The sequence below is a fragment of the Hordeum vulgare genome, chromosome 2H, assembly GCF_904849725.1.
Source record: "Hordeum vulgare subsp. vulgare chromosome 2H, MorexV3_pseudomolecules_assembly, whole genome shotgun sequence".
In the NCBI taxonomy this organism is placed as follows: domain Eukaryota; kingdom Viridiplantae; phylum Streptophyta; class Magnoliopsida; order Poales; family Poaceae; genus Hordeum; species Hordeum vulgare.
The window spans coordinates 594,610,629-594,628,259 of NC_058519.1; the positions used below are offsets into that span (position 1 = coordinate 594,610,629).

Sequence of the window (17,631 nt, forward strand, 5' to 3'; positions counted from 1 at the left end):
TCGTCTCGGAGGTGCTATATGTCATTTCCGACCTCATTTAAAATGCCTAGATAGGTAGTTTAATTGCGCTTCACCTCTTGCCATGTTTAACCACATTTAATATTGACGTGTATCTAATCCGGATAGAACTAAATAAATAAACGTGGAGTTTCGTCAATATGCAACTTGTTGCATATTGAACTTCACTTAATGTATAGTGTTTGATTGTGTGAATTGTCATGCCGTGACTTGCATATATTCAGCTGCTCATGCATCATATGTGTTGTGCATCGTGTGGTGAATTCCGTGTGTTTATTTGTGTTTCCGGTTTGCTTTGTCTCGATAGAGTTCCGCAGCGTGCCGGATTGTGAGGACCCGTTCGACTACGTCGGTTCGTCTGCTTCACGGAGGCATTCTTCTTGCAAGCGGGATCTCAGGCAAGATGACCATTTTCCCAGATACCATTACTAACATTGCCATGCTAGTTTTACCGTTGCTACCGTTTATGTCTCGTTGCCTACCACATGTTAAATATTAGCCTCTCAACAATGCTATGAAACCTTCAACCTGTTCAACCTAGCAAACCACTGATTGGCTATGTTACTGCTTGCTTAACCCTGTTGTTAGCGTTGCTAGTTGCAGGTGCAGTTGCTTCCATGTGAAAACATGGGTTCCTTGTTATATCACCATATTTAAATGTTATTTAATTTAATGCACCTTTATACTTGGTAAAAGGTGGAAGGCTCGGCCTTTCTAGCCTGGTGTTTTGTTCCACCTTTGCCCCCTTAGTTTCCGGCTACCGGTGTTATGTTCCATAAATGAGCGCTCCTAACACGATCGGGGTTGTTATGGGGACCCCCTTGATAATTCGTTTTAGATTAAAGCTGGTCTGGCAAGGCCCAACTTTGGTACCACATTTGCCTAAACACCTAATAAAATTGCATAGGGACTTTCCGGACCCCGAGGATAATTTAATCAACCCCCGGGCCAGTGCTCCTCATGAGTGTTGGCCCCACCTGAGCGATGTCCGGCGCCCCTCTGGTCACCCGGAGGTTTAGCGATCCCGACGTCTAGCTCATCCGTCGAGTCCTGAGAACGAGGTACGTGACTCCTATCGGGATCGTCGACACGTCGGGCGGCCTTGCTGGATTAGTTTTACCTTTGACGAGATATCTTGTGCATCGGGATTCCGGTGATGCTTTGGGTAATCTCAGAGTTGAGGTTTTCCACTAGGGAATCCGACGAGATCGCGAGCTTCGTGATTGAGGATTTCTATGCGGCTTGTGGTAATTTGTGATGGACTAGTTGGAGCACCCTTGCAGGGTTAAATCTTTTTCGGAAAGCTGTGCCCGCGGTTATGTGGCAACGTGGAAGCTTTGTTTAACACTGGTTCTAGATAACTTGAAGTTAACTTAATTAAAACATGCCAACTGTGTGTGTAACCGTGACTGTTTCTTTCGTGAGTTCTTACTCCGATCGAGGACACGGTGGGGTTATGTCTGACGTAGGTAGGTGTTCAGGATCATTCATGTCATCATCAGTAGTTCACGTCCGTTATGCGTAGATCTTCCCTCTTTATATTCTTGTACTCGTAAGTTAGCCACCAAATATATGCTTAGTCGCTGCTGCAACCTCACCACTTAACCATGCCTCACCCATTAAGCTTTGCTAGTCTTGATACCTTTGGAAATGAGATTGTTGAGTCCCCTGTGGCTCACAGATTACTACAACACCAGTTGCAGGTACAGGTAAAGGTTACTCGACGCGAGCGCATTGTTTGTTCATTTGGAGTTGCTTCTTCTTCTTCTTCTTCATCGATCTAGGATGGGTTCCAGGCCGGCAGCCTGGGATGGCAAGGATGGACGTCGTTCTTATTTCTACCGTTTGTTTTCGTCCGTATTCGGACCCTGCTCTTACTCTTGATGTTTATGTAATGTACTGATGTGACTCTGATGTAGCTTGTGGCGAGTGTAAGCCAACTCTGTATATATATATCTCTTCTTTTCACTACATGTACTTGTAACGATATCCATTCTTGCGACACGACGAGATGCGCTTCTATCCCTGACGAGGCCTTCGTGCCAAATTGAGGATAGGGTTGCATCTTGGGCGTGACAGGGTGGGCCCTCCCTACCAGGTGGTCGGGACGTGTGGCGCCGAACCGCTAGGCGTCACACAGTGTAGTGTGGCGCCTAGGTGTCGAGCGCCACACAAAAGGGTCAGAGGGGTGAAATATTTCCCCCGAGGGGTCACTCTGTGCATTCTTTCCCCCAGGGGTCATTTTTGTCAATTTTGCCGGTGGAGGGAGGTGGCGATCGACTAGAGACCGCGGGAGTACGCGGGCTTTGACGCGAAAACATGCAGATGTGGACAAATGCGCAGGCTTTGGGTGAGGTTTTTGGTGGGGCGGGTTTTTCACAATCCTATGTGGCGGAAGTCCGAACTTCCGCAAAGCACCCCTAGCTTTCCATCCGGTTTGCGAGATATAAATTTAATCATCCCTAAAAAACAGTTAATTTTTTAATCATTCCTATAAAACAGTTTAACATTTTTGAAATAAATTTATACATTATTATACCTATATATTTTCAATAAAAATGAGTTTTTTTTTAGCGCCACTAAATTATAGTCTTCAGGGCCAAACATATTTTTTTGAAAGATGCAGCATCGCTGGCATTCAGTGATAATAGTAGAAAGCAATGGAAAACAACAAGGTGATGAAGGTCCTAGGACTAGAAGATGAGAAGATCAAAGAAAAAACAGCAGCCCTAAAAGCTACATCACAGCTCTCCACACAAAGCAAAGTAGACATCGCAGCTCCGACTTCGATGGTGAACTACAAAGTAAACTAGGCAAGGTTGGTGTTAAGGAGGATCACCAAACGAACTACCCATCACGCATCATCGTATAACACCGGCTCCCCACCATAGTTTTGACTTCGCAACAACAAACAGTCGAGGCACACCCACGGACACGCCGGAGAAGAAGAGTCGACTACCACGACCAAGACCACGCCTCTCACATTGCTCACCATCGTCATCGCTGCGATAAAAGCCCCCGTGTGCGTCCAGTCGTAGGAAGCACCAGAGGGATCAAAGTCTTCAAGACGGCGCCCTAAAGAGGGGAACGACGTTGAACACGACGCCATCGTCCGACCCTACAACACGATCTGGGCTTTCACCCGAAGAAATTGATCCGGGAGCAAAGGCTGTGAAATTCCCGACGATGCCTCCAAGCAGGATAAACGACGCCCACGGGGGCCGTCACCGACGATCGGCCAGCACCGGCCAAGCTTTCACCTGGGGCAGCCACTCCTACGCAGGAGGCCGAGATCGACTCATGCCTCCACTGGACCGCGCATCCCCCGCATAGCAAGCGCGTCAACGTTGTGTAGGGCCACCAGCTAGCCTCCTCTACGAGGAGCTTGCAGAGACAAGAACAGGTCTTGCACCCCGCATCCAACCGCGGCCGGAGCCTCCCAGCTCCGATAAACGGCATCTGGGCACCACCAACCGCCCACCACAACAACCGTCTTCGCCCTGCCATCGCCGCCCGTGCACGCGAACCGGACGCACGCACCATGTGCCACCCCGCGCCAGATCCGCATAGCCCTCCACTCGCCGCACTTCCTTGAGCCTGATCCGCCGCCAACCGCTGCATCCGGCCACTAGCTCACCAGATCCGATTGGCAGCGGTGGCTAGGGTTTCCTCCCGGGGCTCCGTTGGAGTGGCACAGGAGGCACTGGAGCCACGGGAGGGCCAAAACAGTTGAGCTCGGGCCATCGGGTCGGGCTTCCTACACGATGATCTATAGCCCGCCACAACAGAAGGACATTTTTTTTGCCAAAGTATAAATTGAAGACGTGAAAAAGAGGGAGCTTTCTACCCCCTACTCTCGTGTATCTATATATAGGCTTCCAACTCAACGACATTTTCCTCTCCCCTTGTTCTTCCTGGTGATTCACACCGATCTCCTATTCTTCGTAATCAAGGTTTGTTTATCTTCCATTGCAAATTTTCCTATTATTTCCCTTATTGTTTCCCCTTTCGCAAGAGATTGTTCGTATTGGTTTAGAAATCATGATCGGCTGTTTCTAACTCCCATCCATCTCTTTTGCTTTCCCTTTTTTTTTTGTCATCGTGATACTTTGCATCTAGATGCGTAAATTTGTATTTCAAAGATCAAAATTTCTAAAATGTCGTAGATCAGAGCTCGTTGTAGGCTCATGTGATGGCGGATTATATATCAACATTTTTCGTTTCTTGACCTGATCGTCTTGCATGTCATTTTTATCGCTAAATCGAATTAATTTTAGGACAGACTCTGCATGTCGTGTCTATTTCGTGCTAGACATTCCCATATTCAGATCCCTTTCCATGATTCATGCTATATGGTATTCTCTAGCGGCCGTGAAACATGTAATTCATCAGATCGTAATGCATCTTGGATTCGTTTTCCATCAAAGATTACAGTGATGCGAATTACTTACCAAAAACTAGATTTGTAGCTATGTTTAGGTGCCCCGACGATTCACTCACGGCCAAGAATTTCCGATGATTCACCAGGAAAAAGAGAAGTTAGGCTCACCTAACATGCAATCAGCATTTATGATCAAAACTAGTTACTGGTTGTTTTGTGCTTTCTGAGGTATCTTATCAATCATTATAGATGGTAGGCATGCATTGCGCCTAACCATGTTTATCATCAGTGATTCATTCTAGTAGAAGACACGTGTTGTTTGATTAAGCAGTAATTATATTGAATCAGGCAGATCGATTCAGATTTCCCATTAATCCAGAAAAAATAATTCAAAACAGTAATACCAAAGTTTTATCTAGGCAAACTGTGTTGTTGTTTTCATTATCTTCCGAGTGATAAGGACCCTGATTGTACATAATTAATTGTCGTTGGTTCAATTAGGGAGCAGAGGGACTTTAGTGTTGGCTAGGTGCCTAGATGTCATTACAAATCCGGTCCATACATGCATGCTCTCATGAATCTTTGGAGCACTATGACGTTCTAAGATCAGTGAGATAGACTTTCTCCTTGACTCATGCAGCAATGATATCTGATCAAGTATATATGGAGGTTGAATTACATGGTCCCTTCTCTACTGAAGTTTCACTTTTGTGACGAATAACTGCACATGCACTCTCACACGGGTGTATATGAAGGTACGCCGTATAATGTGATTGTAAGTATTTTTGGATTTTCATTGCATGGATGCACTTGTGTCTAGTCTGATATTACCCTTTTCTATCAGATCACTGGAAGTTTTCTGATAAGGAACCGTGTGCGCACTTACACTGATAAGAAAACGTTGAAGAAGTGGTTTTTCATTGACAAGACTGTGGGTTAAATCAACTCTGGTTTTTCATTGACAAGGAGTAGTTGGAAGAAACAACCCCGCTCCGCCTAATTTCATCCCCAAAAACAGCATTTTGCAATTAGCCTATTTATTGATTTATTTCTCCACTGTATAGTAGCAATAGCTTGCCTGCAATGTCGGATCATGTGGCAAAAAGCCAGCCAGTATTGGCCCTGCCTTCAAATCCCATACCATCCTCGGTCACACCCAAGAGTCTTTCATGTTCTTCCCCGAGTGTGACATACATCAGCAGGCGTACACTTGTTGAAGTCGCCGATGGACTGCTTGGTGTGATGACACCATCGCCAACCCATATGAAGCCATCTGTGAATTCTGATTCTGATGGTCCATCTGATGAAGTTTCTGCTTACAAAGCTTGGCTGGTAAGATCAATGTTTCTTTCGGTTTTCAGTTATCTAGCTGTTGTGTCATGCAAAGGATTCTAGAATTTTGCCATTTGTTGCAGGCAACATGCCCTTCTGCTTTATCTTCCTTCAACCAGATCATAGGCAGTGCGCAAGGCAAGAAGATCGCCTTGTTTTTGGACTATGATGGCACTCTTTCGCCTATTGTCAATGATCCTGACAAAGCGTTCATGTCGCCCGAGGTAACCCGCAACTCAGATAAATATGCTTGGCTCTGAAAATTGCTTCACGCCTTTTTGTATGCATAAATATGCTTTGTGCTGAAGCCTTGGTGTATGTATAAAACTTGGTTGCTCGACCTGGAAAACTTTCTTCAGATGCGTGCTGCTGTGAAGAATGTCGCAAAGTTCTTCCCTACGGCAATCGTCAGCGGGAGGTCCCGTGACAAGGTCTGAGCAACTTTTGCACGAGTTGGCATGTGACTGTTGGAACGATCCCTACTTGTATGAAAAACATATAGCTGAAGGTGTTCTCCTTGCCCCTTCATGTTCAGGTGTTTGAATTTGTAAACCTGAAGGAGCTCTGCTACGCTGGAAGTCATGGAATGGACATAATGCTATCTTGTGCAGATTCTGAAAGTAAAATAGAAGATGTGAGTACTTCTTCCTTCATTTGTAGAACGGCCAAAATTGCTTTCTTGCATTCACTAAAAATATGTTATGTGGCAAAGATAAACGTTGATCTGTTCCTTTTTGCTCTTGCCTGAATACTATATGGATTTTTCGTTCAGGTCTTTGTTCTTTTGTTAAACTCTGTTTTTTTGTAGGACAAAGAAGCCAAACTCTTCCAACCTGCAAGCGAGTTTTTACCCATGATCATTGAGGTACACAGTGCAACTCTTCTAAGATTTTGCATCCTTCATAAATTGGCCGCGCACTCGTCGTGCGCAAAGCAGTTTCGCAATGAAAATGCTAACCTATTTATCTTGTCTTGTTTTCTGCACAACAGGCTTACAACTCCCTGGTGGAGGCCACTAGGTCAATCAGGGGCGCAAATGTTGAGAACAACAAGTTCTGTGTATCTGTACATTACCGCAACGTCGACAAGCAGGTAATCTCTAGCTGCTGCTGATCTTGCCTCTCTTGTTTCAACCATTGCAAGCTCCTCTGAACTTTTTTTGTCCACTCTTGCCTGTTTCCAGGACTGGAATTCAGTCGCGCAACTTGTCAACGATGTGCTGAAATCTTTTCCTCGTCTCAAACTAACAACTGGACGAAAGGTAAGAACATTCGAATGTGCCTTCACCACTGACAGAAATGTGCCTTCTACTGTACTCTCCTATCACCAGTGACAGAAATGTGCATCTCTTCACCGTGTGCAGGTTTTAGAGGTTCGTCCAGTGATTGACTGGGACAAGGGCAAGGCCGTGGAGTTCCTGCTGCAGTCGCTCCGGCTAGATGACATTGGAAGCGTTCTCCCTATCTACATCGGAGATGATCGAACCGACGAAGACGCGTTCAAGGTTTCAACTGTTTCTTCAGTAGACGATCTGCTCATTTCAGTGACGAATCCACTGAACATACCTTCCGCTTCTTCTGTTCGTTTGCCACGATGATCAGGTGCTTCGCCAGCGGAACTCTGGGTACGGGATTCTGGTTTCGCAGGTGCCCAAGGAGACTGAAGCCTTCTACTCGCTACGAAACCCATCTCAAGTATAAACTCCATGAATTTCCATGCCAGATTTCTGCATCCCTGTCGATTTTGCTCGGTCAATTGCCCACCGATCTGGCCGTTTCACTTGCCAAATTGTGCCATGCAGGTGAAGGAGTTCCTAGATTCCCTAGTGAGATGGAAGGAGCAAGCGCAACCAGTCCATGATCAAGAACGATAACCCAGTAATAGCCCATCATCAGTTGATTTTTCAGATTAGCCTGGCAGAAATGACGGTAGCAGACTAGCATTTCCGGGGCGACTATTTCACAGCGCCGGAGGTGGATAGGGTTGTAGGCCAACCTACTACTAAGATGACTTTTCTGTTGTTATTGTTTTTCTCTTTGTTTATCACTGGTAAAGTTGAAATTTTTGTCCATCTTTGCCCATGAAACTCGGAATAATTTCCATCATTTGTGACTTCTTTTGCACGAAATCACATCAGTGATGTTTGACATCCGCCAACTATGGCCCTGTTTCTTTAAAAAGTCCTAAGACTTTTTTAGTCCCAACTAAAAAGTCTCTAGTCCTTACTCGTTTCTTTTCAAGGACTAAACATGGACTAAAGGTCACTAAATGACATGCAAAAAGATCATGTTACCCCTAGTAATATACTAAAGGTTATTAAATGACATGCTAAAAGTAGGGGCACTACTGAAAAAAGTGCCAAAAAAATCTCAAAAAGTCCCTCCCATAGGGACTTCTTCCTTTAGTTTCAAAATACCCCTGTTAGTCCCTAAAAGTCCCTCTTGTTTCTTTCACATGGGACTAAAAGGGACTTTTTTTCCCTACATCAAAAACTCCAAACACCCCCTATACATACAGTCCACTGTTTATACAGTACTTTTTAGCGTTTCCACTTGTCGCTACCCTAACTTGAAAATGACAGGCAAACAGTAGGGACAACACTATTATGAGTTTCATTGTTTATCGGACTGGTTGGTAGTAGGTTTGACCTGATGATAGGGAGACGGTAGGGGCTCTCAGAATATCCATGAACCGGACCACACCTCAATTTAATAACTTCGATCGTACAATGATTTATGGTATCATAGGGCAGGTTCCTTCAATTCCCCTCATAAGAAAACATCCGTTCCAGCTTATGACAACACCGAACGCAAAAACACCTGACAAAAACCACAATACCATCCACACAAAAAGAGGGAAACCACGGTACCATGACCACACTACCTCTAAATTAGACCAAGGGGGCTTATTTGGTAAAAAAGGGATCCACTCCTTTCCCTTGGTGGGAAAATCCCGAGAAAGGGAAGTAAAATGGTTCTTATTAGCGCTAACCTGGCGAGCCTTTTCATGTTTATGATGGGGTTGTATATCCTGTCGGAGAGCGTTCATAGCTCGTTCGATAAGGAACTCGACAGGTTCTTCTGGCAAGCCGCTGGCGGCCGACAGAAGTATCACATGGTCAAGTGGGCAGATATCTGCGTGTCCAAGGATCGTGGTGGGTTGGGGATCATAGCCTCCCGCATTATGAATACATGCTCCGGTGGGTATGGCGGATCCTTCGTAACGATGGTGGATTGTGGCTACAACTTCTTCAGGCAAAGTACCTAAGGGATGAGCCGCTCCTTGCTTGTTCCTGCACAGGAGGATCCCAATTCTGATGTGTTATCCAAAAAATAAAGGAGGAGATTCGTTTCAGAATCTCCTTTAATCTCTACTCCTAAAGGGGGAGTGTAGCGACCGGTTTTTTAGAAAATAATTTCCAGAAAACAGGTCTTTGTGTTCACCAGCCACAGGATGACTGTTAGCTGGTAGACACTCACTTGATACAGAATATCCAAGAAAAATACAAAACTTGGGGTTACAAGACCATAAGGTCTACTTATTTGGACAAAAGTCTCAGGTTGACGGTAGAAGCGACTTGAGGAATTCTTCAGTGTCCATGGGACTCCATTCCCACAGGAACAGCTGACCTGAAAAAATTCCTGTCTAACAAGGCCGCTATCCTCGACTCCTAGGTTCCGGGGTTGATGGCATCGTGCTCCTCTCCGAACGCAATCTACAATAGCTAGGAACATGCTAGTGAGTACTTTAAATGTACTCGCAAACATCAAGAAAACAAATAATTTAAAGCACGTGAGATGCATGCATAATCCACTTAATAACTCTACCATGCCATTAGAATTTAATTCATGGATGCACTTATGCAGATAAGCATTTTTCCACCAATGGTGTATAAACAAGCAAGGAAGATAATGATAAACAAGTAATAACATGCATGCCTCAGTCAGGCGTCTGAGCGACACCACAGAAAGGGCTTATAAGGAATAATAATAAGCATGTCTCAGTCGGGCGCCTAAGCGACACCACATAAAAAGCTTATAGGGAATAATAATAATAAGCATGCCTCGGTCGGACATCTAAGCGACACCACATAAATGGCTAATAAGGAATAATAATAAGCATGCCTCGGTCGGGCATCTAAGCGACACCACAGAAAGGGCTTATAAGAAATAATAATAATAAGCATGCCTCAGTCGGGCGTCTAAGCGACACCACAGAAATGGCATATAAGAAACATTAATAAATATTGAATATCCAGGAGGTAGAACCATCCAAGGGATATCCAACAATCAAAATCATACAGGTTAGTCCACGGTAATAATCGTAATAGTATGATCATCCACCACATTTCCTCATTAGTCCCACGATTTCTTTAACTTCCTCCAACGACCGACACTCAGACCGACACTTGACTAGCCAAGCAGTCGTCCTTGACCATGGACACGGCTACTCGAGTAGTTTTGACTCTGCACAGGGTGTACTCTTTACCCATAGTCCACGGGTTCCAATAGTCACTCGGACTAATCCCGCGTACGGTATTTTAGAAGTAAACACTCAGAACGAGCACATACCCATTTTTACCCCCTCGAAGCCCGGCTTCACCCGGACTACGCTGCCAGGGAAAAACCATAAGACGGGGAGGCTCCGACCTCGACTAGCATGGGATCAAATTTATACCGCGGCTACAAGGGAAGAGCTCTTCCCTCTTGGTCCCAGACCGGAAACACCCATGCCCCCTGACCGGATGACTGGATTTATTCCAGGGCCATGGATACCTTCATCCCGGCCTCTCTACTTGGTGTGTACCTGGTAATACGTTTATGACCTACTAGACCGTATTCCCTCTCAGAAAGACATGTGGCAGCATGAAGGTAAGATGACACACAAACAAGACTCGATCTACGGTCGACTTAGGAGGTTTAATATTTTCTTGCAAGGGTTAGTACCACATAATCTTGCTGAAAGAAATTATCTCGGGGTTACTACCATCACACCCCGACATGCTTTCACTGACCACTCTCGTCCCACGAGATGTCAGCCCAAGGTCTCATTCCCACCACAACACACCTTCCTCCGAGGTTGTCCAGACCAACATAGCATACGAAGTATGAGGCAGTAACCACTCACCACTAGCCTTCCACAAACTTAGCACAAAATATCCATCACATGCTCTTATGCAAGGTATGATTTCATGCGAGATTCTTATCAACATAACCTAAAATCATGCAATAGATGCACCATAGCAAACATCACACCACTTTATGCCAATCAGAGTTCAAGATGCTTGCCTTTGGAGTTTGAGGAGGGTGATGTGTACCCCAAAATCTTGAAGTAAGTATCCTCTCTCCAAAATCCTATTTTGAACATATTTGAATGAACACACAAACACAAAACAGCACACAAAAGTTGTTTAAATATTTTTGAAATAAATATGTAAATAAACTAGAGGCAATTTTCAAGAGGTAGGAAACAGAATCAGTTGATTTGGAGGTTTCTATAAAAAGTTGTGGTCAGTTTAAGTTTCTGTTTAATTATATTTTAAAAATCTATTATAAAAGAAAACGCTTAGGAAACAAATACGCTTTCTAGAACTGAAAACATATTCGTGGGAGGCATCTACCTACGGGGGAGGTGCACCAGCACGGTAGGGCCATCAGTGGTGTGCGGTGACTGACCGATAGGTGGGCCCCACCTGTCGGGTTCGTCTCCCACCTCACGCGCGCTTCTGGACAGGAAACCACATGGATTCTGGTGAGGCTCGCTAGCGCTACGGGGCATCCCTCGCAGTGCTTGGCATACCAACGAGCTCATGGGAAAGGGTCGCATCCCATGGAGGTGGTGGGGGTCGTTGCAGAGCTTACCATGGAGCAAGGCTCCAGCAATTACGACGACGGCTCAGACGGGAAGGGGCCCTTGCGTACCTGGTTCCTAGATGAAAAATGGCAGCGGGGTGGGTTCTAGAGGCTGTAGAGAAGCTAGCCTAAGCCATCGTGGTTCGAATGAAGCTCTGGACCGCCGGAATCGACCAGAACTGCCCGTGGAAGTGGCGGTCGACGGCGATGCAATTGGGCACAGGGCCAGGTTTCTGTGGCAAGGGGGGGGCTTTTGGGGATGGCTGATACGTCTCCGTCGTATCTACTTTTCTGAACTCTTTTGCCCTTGTTTTGGACTCTAATTTGCATGATTTGAATGGAACTAACCCGGACTGAAGTTGTTTTCAGCACAATTGCCATGGTGTTGGTTTTGCACAGAAATAAAAGTTCTCGGAATGACCTGGAAATCTACGAGGAATTTTTGTGGAATATATAAAAAATACTGGCGCAAGAATCAACTGGAGGGACGGAGCCAGGAGCTCACAAGCCCACCAGGCCCCCCCTGGCAGGGCTGGCAGGCTTGTGAGCCCCTCGGAGCTCCGCCGCCCCCAATTCCAACTCTATATAGCCTCTTTCGTCCGAAAAAAAATCAAGGAGAAGAGTTCATCGCGTTTTACGATACGGAGGCGCCGCCACCTCCTGTTCTTCCTCTGGAGAGCAGATCTGGAGTCCGTTCTAGGCTCCGGAGAGGGGAGATCGTCGCCATCGTCATCATCAACCTTCCTTCATCGCCAATTCCATGATGCTCTTCACTGTTCGTGAGTAATCTCATCGTAGGCTTGCTGGACGGTGATGGGTTGGATGAGATCTATCATGTAATCGAGTTAATTTTGACGGGGATTGATCCCTAGTATCCACTATGTTCTGAGATTGATGTTGCTACTACTTTGCCATGCTTAATGCTTGTCACTAGGGCCCGAGTGCCATGATTTCAGATCTGAACCTATTATGTTGTCGCCAATATATGTGTGTTTTAGATCCTACCTTGCAAGTTGGAGTCACCTACTATGTGTTATGACCCGGCAACCCCGGAGTGACAATAGCCGGAACCACTCCCGGAGATGACCATAGTATGAGGAGTTCATGTATTCACCAAGTGTTAATGCGTTAGTCCGGTTCTTTATTAAAAGGAGAACCTTAATATCCCGTAGTTTCCAGTAGGACCCCGCTGCCACGGGAGGGATGGACAATAGATGTCATGCAAGTTCTTTTCCCTAAGCACGTATGACTACATACAGAATACATGCCTACATTGGATTAACGAACGGGAGCTAGTTACATATCTCTCCGTGTTATAGCTGTTACATGATGAATAGCATCCGGCATAATCATCCATCACCGATCCAATGCCTAGGAGTTTTTCCTACTGGTCCTTGCTACGTTACTTTGCCGCTATTGTTGTCACTGCTGCTACTGTTACTCTGTTGCTACTGCTGTTACTTTGCTGCTACTGGTTACTGTTGCTACTGGTGCTATCATACTACCTTGCTACTGATACTTTGCTGCAGACACTAAATCTTTCAGGTGTGGTTGAATTGACAACTCAACTGCTAATACTTGAGAATATTCTTTCGCTTCCCCTTGAGTCGAATCAATAAATTTGGGTTGAATACTCTACCCTCGAAAACTGTTGCGATCCCCTATACTTGTGGGTTATCAAGACCTTTTTCTGGCGCCGTTGCCGAGGAAGCACAGCTATATTCTCCGAGTCACTTGGGATTTACGTCTGCTGGTCACTATGAGGAATCCGATAGATCCAAGAACTAAAGTCTTGCCCTCCACTACGAGGACAGGTAAGGAACTGCCATCTAGCTCTGCACTTGATTCACCTTTAGTTATGAGTAAGTTTGCGACACCACCTCCTGCTAGAAATCTTGATATGTCGCCTGTGCTTGATGATGCTACTTCTGCTGCCCATGATTCTTATGATGATGCTATGCTTGATACTGCCTTGCCACTAGGTGCATTCCTTGATGCACAAATTGCTAGAGTTGCTGCTAGTTGTGATGATACTTCTGAAACTGCTGATACTATTGAAGTAGAACTGCTATGTTGCCTGCTAGAACTAGCTCTCCTAGAAATGAATTGCCTGATATGTCTGAATTGCCTGATATGCCTGAATGTTATGTTATGGGGGGAGAGATAGCTGAGGACTTTCTTGCGTGTAAGGATAGCTATGATATTGAGAAACTACTGCTCAAGTGGAAAGAAAAATCTCTGAACGCTAGGATGAAATATGACCCGAAGTTTGCTACTTCGCCTATCTTTGTGACCGATAAGGATTATGAATTCTCTGTCGACCCTGAGTTAATCACTCTGGTCGAATCAGATCCTTTTCACGGTTATGAGTCCGAAACGGTTGTAGCCCATCTTACCAAACTGCACGATATAGCCACCCTATTCACGAATGAGGAAAAGATTCGCCACTACTATATCCTCAAGTTGTTTCCTTTCTCGCTAAAGGATGATGCTAAGCCTGATCACTTCTCTTGCTCCTGGTTGCGTGTGTAGCCCCCAGGACATGGTCTATTAATTCTCTGGAAAATATTTCCCTGCCCATAAAAAGCAAGTTGCCTTGCAGGAAATATACAACTTTGCTCAAGCTGGAGAAGAGAGTATCCCACAAGCTTGGGGGAGGCTCGTCCAGCTACTGAATGCTTTGCCTGATCACCCTCTTGAGAAGAATGAAATACTTGATATCTTCTATAATGGACTTACCGATGCTTCTAAAGACTACCTAGATAGTTGTGTTGGTTGTGTTTTTAGGGAACGAACTGTAGAACAAGATGAGACCCTATTGAATAACATCTTGTGCAATGAGAATGCTTGGACTATTCCCGAACCACCTCCTAAGCCAAATCCGAAGAAAAGAGGTATTCTATTCCTCAGTCCCGAAGATATGCAAGAATCTAAGAAATCTATGAAAGAGAAAGGCATTAAGTCTGAAGATGTCAAAAATCTACCACCTATCGAAGAGATCCATGGTCTCGATAACCCGATACAGGTAGTAGAAGTAAATTCTCTGCATAGGTTTGATGAGAGTGATATTCCTTTTGATAAACCTGCTAGCCTATGCCTGGATGAATTTGATAACTTTGTTGCCAAACAACAGAGTTTCAATGATTATGTTAGCAGACAATTGGAACATAATGCTCGTATGCTTAGTCATTTAAGTGCTTGTGTGGACAGAAATGTCAGTGATCTTAAGCTTCTGAGTAAACATGCCTCTATGGTTACTACTCAAGTAGAACAAGTACTTAAAGCTCAGAATGACTTGTTCAATTAGTTGAATGACAATTATGTCAGAGTCGTTACTAGAGGCGGTAGAATGACCCAGGAACCCTTGTATCCTGAGGGTCATCCAAAGAGAATTGAACAAGATTCTCAAGGAGTTAGCACTGATGCACCTAGTCATCCTAGAAAGAAGAAGAAAGATGATAGGAACCTGCACGCTAGCAACCCTGTTGCTGCTACACCTGAGAATCCAAACGACGTCTCTGTTTCTGATGCTGAGACACAATCTGGTGATGAACATGAGCCTAATGATGATATCAATAGTGATATTCATGTTGATGATCAACCTAGCAATGATAAGGATGTGGATATTGAACGTGTTGATCTTGATAACCCACAGCCTAAGAATAGAAGATACGATAAGAATGACTTTGCTACTAGGAAGCATGGTAAAGAAAGGGAACCATGGGTTCAGAAACCTATGCCCTTTTCTCCCAAACCATCCAAGAAAAAGGATGATGAGGATTTTGAGCGATTCGTTGAAATGATTAGACATGTCTTCCTGCAAATGTGTTTGACAGATATGCTCAAAATGTCTCCGTATGCTAAGTACATGAAAGATATTGTGACTAATAAGAGGAGGATACCTGAGGTTGAGATTTCCACCATGCTTGCTAACTATACCTTCAACGGTGGAACTCCTAAGAAACTAGGTGATCCCGGAGTGCCCACTATACGTTGCTCCATTAAAGGCAACTACGTTAGAACTGCTTTATGCGACCTTGGAGCCGGTGTTAGTGTTATGCCTCTTACTCTTTATCGTAGACTTGAACTAGATAAGTTGACACCCACTGAATTCTCTCTGCAAATGACCGACAAATCAACTGCCTTCCCTATCGGCATTTGTGAGGATGTGCCTGTTGTGGTTGCCAACGTTACTATCTTAACATACTTTGTTATCTTTTTTTTACCGGCATACTTTGTTATCTTGGATATTCCCGAGGACGATGACATGGCAGTCATCCTTGGAAGACCCTTTCTTAACACTACAGGGCTGTTATAGATTGCAACAAAGGCAATGTCACTTTCCATGTCAACGGTAATGAGCATACGGTGCACTTTTCGAAGAAAAAATATCGAGTACATTGCATCAATGCTATCGAAAGAACTTCATCGATTCTTATTGGGAGCTTTGAATGCCCTATACCTCCTGTTAAGATGAAGTATAATTTGCTGGTTGGGGAGATACACATCCCTATTGAGGTTACCTAGTGACTATTCGAAAATTCTCCGTTCTCTTTTATGATTCAAAAATGTTTGTCGAGGAGACTTGATCAACCTAATTGACGGATTTCTTTCGATGACCATGAGAAGGATGAATCGAGGAGTCACAAACCTCTGTTCCGAGCTTTCACCTTCGGTTGCTTAGAAGAAAAATGATAGATTTAGTTTAGTTTTCCCTGTTTTCTGTTTTAGCGTCCCGTAGAAAAGTACCCCGAAAATAAAAGTTCTCTGAATGTCCTGAAAATCAAGTATGATTTTTTCTGGAATTTTTGAAAAATACTGAGACGAATAGGTAGTCTGGGGGATGCGCGAGTGGACCACAAGCCCAGGAGGCCCGACCACCCCCCTGGCTAGGGCCGGCAGGCTTGTGGGGCCCACATGCACCCCCTCCACTCATTCTAGCTCTCATCCACTTCTCCTACCTCCAGAAAAATTCATTTCGCAGCTCAAACCCGTGTTCTTGCTCCTCTTGCTGGTATTTTCGATCTCCTTTCTCAAAGCACCATCCTCCGAACTGTTTTGGGGAAATTACTCCTTGGTAAGTGACTCCTCCATTGGTCCAATTAGTTTTTGCTCTAGTGTCTTATTAGTTGCGTATTTTTGCTGCCTTGGTGACCATGTTCTTGAGCTTTGCATGCTAAATTTAGTTGGTCCCAAGTAGTTTTGCTGCGTAATATGGCCTCTAGGCACTTGTGGGAGTAGTTCCTACAAGTTTAGTTGAGCCTTGTTCACTTTTCCTTTGGGTCACTGAAAATTTCAGAAAAGGAAGATGTTCAGGAGAAACTATCATGGTGGTTCCCCAAGCAAGAGAGGTCCCCGTCTTGCGATTCAGGAGCCCGATCCTTACCAACCGAGGAACGCACTCGTACAACCATGTGAATGGCCTTCTGATGAATTCATGATTGAGGCAGCTTTCAAAGACGAGTTTATACACTTGTTCACAACGTCGGACTCGAAGAATTCATCTCCGATAAATTTGAATAGTATGTTACGCTCACTACCTCTTTTGTTCGTAGATTCAAATTTTTAGTTGGCCGTGATACATCTGTACTGTTTGATCTCAATGAGAAATCATATACCATGGATTTAGAGGATTTCAATAGAATTTGCAAGATACCTATTTGGGGTAGTCTCAATGATCCTCCTAAATCTTCGGTTAGAGATTTTTTTCTCTAGTATAACTGTGGGAGAAACTAGAGATATTTCGCAGGTTACCATGGGGAGCAATCATTTTCCTGCCTTGCATTACTTTGCCCTCTTCATAGGTAGATGCATTAATGGCAAGATTGATCATTGTCATCTCTGCGCACCAGACCTTAATATACTTAAGAGCGCAGTAACGGGTGATAAAAGTTTCAACATGGGAGCTATAATAGCAAGGAGGCTGAATAATAATGCTAATGAAGGGGATTTCTTTGGTGGGATATATGCCACTCGCATAGCGAATTTCCTTGGAGTACCCATCTGCGAAGGAGGTCCCCTGCTCCATACAGCTTTCCTTGACAGCAT

General features: G+C 44.6%; 1 protein-coding gene across 1 annotated transcript; it reads left to right on the forward strand.

The window, feature by feature from the left end:
• Positions 1–5,030: 5,030 nt before the first annotated feature.
• LOC123430682 (probable trehalose-phosphate phosphatase 5) lies at positions 5,031–7,774 on the forward strand. The gene is made up of 11 exons (XM_045114530.1): positions 5,031–5,154; positions 5,244–5,731; positions 5,815–5,955; positions 6,091–6,162; positions 6,267–6,365; positions 6,540–6,596; positions 6,722–6,823; positions 6,915–6,992; positions 7,095–7,235; positions 7,333–7,425; positions 7,533–7,774. Exons 2-11 carry the CDS (start codon positions 5,483–5,485, stop codon positions 7,602–7,604), a joined length of 1,104 nt encoding a protein of 367 aa, XP_044970465.1. The 5' UTR covers positions 5,031–5,154; positions 5,244–5,482; the 3' UTR covers positions 7,605–7,774.
• The last annotated feature ends 9,857 nt before the right edge of the window (positions 7,775–17,631 follow it).